Source organism: Eptatretus burgeri, chromosome 10 (genome assembly GCF_056783735.1).
Source record: "Eptatretus burgeri isolate ZD-2024b chromosome 10, Ebu_testis_v1, whole genome shotgun sequence".
Classification (NCBI taxonomy): Eukaryota; Metazoa; Chordata; class Myxini; order Myxiniformes; family Myxinidae; genus Eptatretus; species Eptatretus burgeri.
The window spans coordinates 48439997-48446818 of record NC_140970.1 but is presented as its reverse complement, the minus strand read 5'-3'; the positions used below and the strand labels follow the sequence as shown (position 1 = coordinate 48446818).

The following is a 6822-nucleotide window of genomic DNA, read 5'->3' as shown; positions in this document are numbered from 1 at the left end:
CGATATAACCACATCATTAGCAGGGGTAACGTCTCCTGTCATCTTCGACCACCCGTGCTGTTTTCAGTCGACATCGCTACGTGGTCAAGCGAGCTTGTGTCCAGATTTCTTTAACTCATTGTTATTTAGGCACATACTGTACCCCATAAATACAGTATGGCATTGAAACTTGTGAAGAAATCCCATTAGGTTATGACATTAGCAGAGAAAAATCGTGATTTTAAACAAATTACATGGTTGGGGGGGGGGGGATGAGTGTAGCGTTGGTTGGCCATGAGTATAACGTAATCGAGTGCACCATACACACCATTCATTCAAGCCTGACTTCCTGGAGTTCACAACAGAAAAAAGGTTGTGACCCTGGACAGGTGTTCATTGCTGACAAAATGTGGCTTTCCTGCAAGAAAATGGGTAACAAGACGTACATCTTCAAGGAGTGGAAGGCAGCACACGGGTTCAAATCTTTCAAGGATCGTCTTACACGTCTTTTTTGTGAAAATGCATCCAGAAAATTGAAATGCAAACCTTTTCTGCCACTACACCCCCCACCGGTGACGATGATCCCCGAGCCTTAAACAATTAACCACCCCCCCCCCCAACCCAACAAATTACATGCATTCTCTCTGATGTTTTAACAAAATAAAAAAATCATGCAAAATATTTGTCCGTCGCATTCCCCTATTTATCCCATAAGGTCTTAAGCTTGTGCAACACGGTTTTTCCACACTCCCGTTTTCCAGGAACCTAACCCATGCATTGGACGGGTATACTGTATACCATTGAATTTTACTCCATTTTGACAAATCAAATTTGCCACTCGCACTCTCAGCTTTAGGGAATTCGATAAAATATTCAGATGAAATAGATTGTGATCAGAAACACAAAGCAAGAGTTGAAAAGACCCTTCCCATGTCCTTTGTCTCAAGACTGTGTGGGATAAGGTGTTCGATGACCTCTAATTGTTACCCCACGTGTGAAGCGCAAAGCGGGGTTAAGCAAGTGGTTCACTCTGTCGACATATGTCAGTCGATGATCGAGTTTACTACTTAATCTCAATTGAATTTTATATTCTGATCACTGTAGAACATGAATCGGAACAGAAACCTGCAGTTTTAGCAGTACTTTGGTTCTCAATTTGGCAAATAGTATGGAACCTCGTCCCGAGCGAACATGCACAGAGAGGAGTAAGATAATTCTTTTAGTCTGTCTGCTTCTCTGGCAATCAAACAAAAAGGAAACTTACTGTTTTTATGGATGCAATAAAAGACGCAAACAGGCACAAATTATCAATCCAATGTGTTAAATAATGTGATAAAAAAAAGCAACATGAATGGCGGGAAACTTCCGAAAAAAAAAGTTTTTTTTTCTACAGCCCATAAACTTTTATTTAAATTGAATTATATACTTGAACACTGTAGAATACAAAATCGCCTTGTTGGCACTTCCAAAAACCTCCAGTTGAGCAGTATTTGGCCATCTCGACCAATCAAATTTGCCCGCCAATGCTCTCAGCAATGGGGAATATGGAGATTCAGACAAAATTGCGGCTCGTGTGAAAAATAAATTGTAATTGGAAATACAAAGCAAGAGTTGAAAAGACTCTTCCCATGTCTTTTGTCTCAAGACTGTGTGGGGTCAGGTGTTCTATGAACTCTCTCGTTCACACATTTCTTTAATAAGATCTTCATAATGGCAAAAATAAACAAATAAAAAACTTGGGGAACTATAACAAAACACTTATAAATATTATTAACCATGACATCAAAAATGAATATTGAAAACATTCAGAAACACTCTTCCCCGAATAAACTGTCAGTTTCTGAAGAATGAAGAAAGAGTTTGGCATCATAGGGAAGAACACCTCGACAAGATGGTGTCCCACAGTGACATGGCTTGAGAGGGTACGTGAAAGATTCATGCGGGTTTCCTGGAGAGGCAGCAATACAAGGAATAGTTTGCTCCAAGGCAGGAGGAACATTCTGAAAAGCACCAGAATAGTCAAAACAAATCTCCGTATCTGGTGCAATGTCTTCAGCAGCAAAAAGTGCAAGGCGAGGCGTGATCGAGTGAACTCTGACTGGGAGCATCAGCAGGTTAGGTTCACACGAGTGATTAATGAACCGAGCAATATTTCCAATCCACAATGGGTCAACAATTGTTTCCAGGCAAAAGTCGTTTAAAGAGTTACCAACATCAACTAATTCTTCACCTCCCTGAAGATAATGAACTTTCCTTTTTCCAGAAATTTGTTTCTTGCCTTTTATCTTTTCTCGAGTCATCTCCAAATTTTCATTTTTTTCAGATGCAAGCCATTGGTCATTATCTCCAAGTTCTGTGTCCCCTTGTTTTTCTTTTCTCAAATCCATGCACCTCGGTTCTTCATTTCTCAATTCCCTTTCTTCTCGTTCTTCATTTCTCAATTCCTTGTCCCTCCATTCATCAATTCTCAATTCTATGCCTCCTTCTTCGTCCTTCTGCCTCGTTTTCTTCAATCTCACCACACTCTCTCGCAAACTAATAATGTAGTTTACAAGGCCATTTGCCACTTGATATGACACTCGTCGTCTCGCTTCCTTCCGATCTATTAATTCTCCCACATACTCACAGACGAACTGGTTTCGGCCAATACCCTTTAAAGCTTTGACACCCCAACCTTTTCCCTTTGTCGAGAAGACTTGCAACTGCGAGGTTAAGAAAACAAAGAAAACAATTTCTTAAAATGTTATTTTCACAATGGAAAATGTATTTCAAATAAAAGGAAGGATTAGAAAGTGAGAGTAAAAAAGGAGGGGTTGGGGGGGGACTTGTACATATATATTAAACAGTTTTTCAAAAAGAACAAATAATAATGTTCAACCAGCTATTAAATTTCACTCACGTCTATAAATTCCAATTCACTCACATCGAAAAACTTCCTACAAACACGAAATAAACGAGAACAATGCTTGGTGGAGGGCATACCTCCACCAGGCTGAATAGTTTACGTTTGGTATCCAACCGATAGACCAGATCTGCACCAAAATCGAATTGGCTTGTACTTGTCACCTTCAAAACCCATCTACCAAATTTTGTCATAACTCATCCACAACATTTTGAAATATGTTGTATATCATTTTTGGCCCAATCTCTCAATGGTAAAAAATCACTTAAATAATTAGGCTAACCAGATCCTCACGCAAGTCAAATCAATTAGTCCTTGTCACACACCCAACCTGTCAACCAAGTTTTGTCCGAATATGTCCATAACTTTTTGAGATATCATGCTCTATATCATTTTTGGACCAATATCTCAATTATGAAGAATCACTTAGAAATTCCCATATCAGGAACTGGATCTTCACCAAAATCGAATCAATTCGACATTGTCCAAGATGCAACCTTGTCCACCAAGTTTCGTCCGAATCCATGCACAACTGTTTTTTCGATATCCTGCTCACAAACAGACAAACAGGAGTGAAAACATCACCTCCATCCACTTTTGGTGGTGGAGGTAACAGAGAGCGAGGAACTATGACAAATATCGACTTTGTGTGACCTTTGCGGAGACACCCTTCTGGACGACTCGACTGGGACAAGCATCACCACACGGACACAGCTCGTGACACTCGAGAATGGGCCGAGCCTCTCCAGCATGTAGAAGCCGACCATCTCCGGTATACGCCAGGCCAGATGTGGCCAGGCAGGAGCACGTGGATGGGTGGCAGGCAGGTGGTTGGCAGTGACAACCCTGTCGAGTTATTTCACTCGGGTCAATAGTGCAGCCTGGTCCAGCCACATAATCCTCTGTGTACTGCAAGTACAGGATGCAATATTTGATCTCTTCTCTCCTGGCTCGTTATGCATTCTACAAGCTGCACCATATGCAAACAAACACAAGATAAACCACTCAATTTGGAATAATCCATTAAATTTTAAAAATACTAGTACGTGCCTGTACGTGGAAAAAAAACAAACAAAAAAAAACATCTTTCAAACCGCGTTCCAGAAACAACACCAACACTTTTGGTGTTCCTTTTGGTGATGGAGCGTTCCTTCACTCTCGCATGCCCATATGTGCGTGGCCATACGTGCAAAAAATAAAAAATTAAAAAAAAAAACTTTCAAACCACGTGCCAAAAACAACAACCACACAGGCCGTTCCTTGGCTCTCGTAAACGACGACTGGATTTGGGGCATTGTGTTTATCTATAAATGCGCGCAAGAAATCGAGAAATGATTAGAATACAGTAAGTCATCACTATCCGGAAGTGGTGCGTGCCCGTACGGAATGTTCACATCATTCCACGAATTATCGCTTGTATTGAAGTAACAACTGTTGTGATACTTACACACAGAGTTAATTAAAATCCAAATAAAAATCAAGTTTACCTCCCTGTCTTTGCTTGCCATGACATTCGCTGCCATTGACCATTGCCACTCCTACGCCACGGGAACCAAGGCGCCCTTTCCCCATCGGCCACGCCTCCGCAGCAACGTGTCCTGTCATTGGTTTGGTAAATAAATGGCCATAACTTGGGAACCACTTGTCCGATTAATATCAAACCTTGAAAAGGCACATCCTCAGGTCCCCAGCAATATACCTGGCAAGTTTCAGTTAGATCGGACCTGTGGTTGTCGAGAAACGGCGGTCACACAGACACAGACACAGACACAGACACAGACACAGACACAGACACACACTGCTGGAATTATAGATCGATTTGTATAATTTCCCCCACTTCAGGTGACAGAGATAACTCTCCCTTCCTCTTAACCTTTTCATCTTCTCCACATTCAACCCTAACCCCTATTGCATACGTAATAAGTAGTTGAAGTATCGTTGTAAGACCCAGATGAATCTGCACCAAGTTGTCTGCGGTACAAATAAACCCATTGCGTGCTCCACGATGCAACACCCGGGCTGCTTGTGCGAGCACTCGCAGGACGGTCGCTTGCAGTCAAATTAAATGATCCATTCACCGAAACATTGCACTTGGAATGTCCAGGAGGTTGCGCGACATGAGCTCTGCATTGAACCAACCCGATTACCTGAAATGTCGGCGCCTTCAAACCGCCATGAAGCCGCTCCATTCACTTCCTCGATCATTCATTTATTATCCTTTCAGTTGTTTCTCCCTGCCGGTTTTTTTATCGATATTTAATAGATTTTTCAGACCCGATCGGTTTTTTTTTTTTTTGATGACTGGAAATAATTTGAAGGAAAAGAGAAACCCACCGGGACCTCGGGTCGCAGGATGCTAACACCGCTTGTGATGGAACCGCCTGCGACATCGCCAAACGAATCGAAGCATGAAACAGTACAAGGGTTTGCTCCGTCAGAGCAAGTCACTTGCTGTCGCTTACCAAGCTGCTCGCCTAGCCGCTCGACAAATGTAGCAAGCGATTAAGAAAAAAAATATCACCACCATTTTATTTCGCTTCATGTAGGCCTCAAGCCTCTGGTTTACATTTGAGGACTGAGCGCATCTTCTGTCATGAAATGAAGGTACATTTTGATTACAATTCATGCAGAGGAAATGATCTAATGCATGTTTCGTTCGGGAGCTATCAAGGCAGCCGTCGATTATACACCGCCCGAGGAAAGAAAACAGTGACGTCATTAATCAGAGAAACTTGGTTTTCACCTGCGTTTTCAAGACTGATCCAAAAATGTAGTACCTTTAAGTATCAGGTGTTGGGAAAATTTCTGACACTAGTACGTGGCCGTAAGTGCCAAAAATAAAATAAACTTTCAAACAACCACACAGGCCGTTCCTTCGCTCTCGTAAACGACGACTGGATTTCGGGCATTGTGTTTATCTGTAAATGCGGATAAGAAATCGAGAAATTATTAGAATACACTAAGTCATCACTATCCGGAAATCCGTACGTTGTAACTCGTCATGGGGAACGCAGCTGAGGTTCTCTTCCCCGTCGGCCACGCCTACGCAGCAACGTGTCCTGTCATTGGTTTGGTAAATAAATGGCCAAAACTTGGGAAGCACTTGTCCGATTAATATCAAACCTTGAAAAGGCACATCCACAGGGCCCCAGCAATACAGCTGGCAAGTTTCAATGAGATCGGGCCAGTGGTTGGCGAGAAACAGCGGTCATAGACACACACACACACACACACACACACTGCTGGAATTATAGATAGATTAATACCTGGACGACTGTGCAAGTGAGATTCCACCACATAAGTATCATCAGATGCAGATAGGATGTCTGAAGATCCAATATGATATACTCACCAGGCCACATTGTCTTGGAAGGAGCCAGTAACCGATGGGCACACTTCATATGGGTATGGCTGCTTAAAAGGCTTTCAAAAAAGCCATATTTTCAAACAGTCCCTGCACGACCAGGAAGGATGTGATGGTGAGCAGTGCAAACACCGACATAACTGAGCTCCATGAAGGGGGTTCTGGCTAAAACGTCAACATACAGGTGTTCCACAACCAGGTGCCTGGTGTTGGCTTAATGGTTAGAGTGGTGGGCTTTGGATCCTAAGATCCTAAGTTCAAATCCCACCTACTGTTGAATTAATACCAGGTGGGGTTGACTGCTGACATCCTTCCGAGGTCGGCAAAATGAGTGCTGGTATACTGTGTCGGAGTGGCGACCCATCCAGGATTGTGCCCAATAGCCAAGGAGACTGCTTAGGCAGCACCAACACTGCACAGAGTATGGTCCTCCGAGCCGAGAGCACAACCAGGCCTTCAAAGGTATTAACTCTTGATTGTTGCAGACCAGACATAGACAAACTTCACCAGCAAACGACCATGACCATTGGTGTGAGACATAACAGTTCGCATTACTTTGGCATCTTAAGTCATGTCC

The 6822-nt window shown here is 42.7% G+C and overlaps 1 protein-coding gene across 3 annotated transcripts in view; it reads right to left on the bottom strand.

Annotated features, from left to right (window-relative positions):
• LOC147018506 (histone-lysine N-methyltransferase SETMAR-like) overlaps positions 1 to 5187 on the bottom strand; it is a 7491-nt gene extending 2304 nt beyond the window's left edge. The window contains exons 1-4 of one of the 3 annotated variants that reach the window (XM_085898214.1): positions 5029 to 5107; positions 4369 to 4479; positions 3536 to 3790; positions 1 to 2681 (exon numbers count right to left, since the gene is read on the bottom strand). The exon at positions 1 to 2681 is cut by the window's left edge and continues 1083 nt beyond it. In XM_085898214.1, coding sequence (XP_085754340.1) covers positions 1785 to 2681; positions 3536 to 3790; positions 4369 to 4404 — 1188 coding nt within the window. In that variant the 5' untranslated portion in view covers positions 4405 to 4479; positions 5029 to 5107 and the 3' untranslated portion in view covers positions 1 to 1784. Of the gene's footprint in view, positions 2682 to 3535; positions 3791 to 4368; positions 4480 to 5028 lie in introns of all 3 variants that reach the window. The other 2 variants (XR_015062413.1, XM_085898212.1) reach the window with 2 other exon arrangements.
• Between the last annotated feature and the right edge of the window lie 1635 nt (positions 5188 to 6822).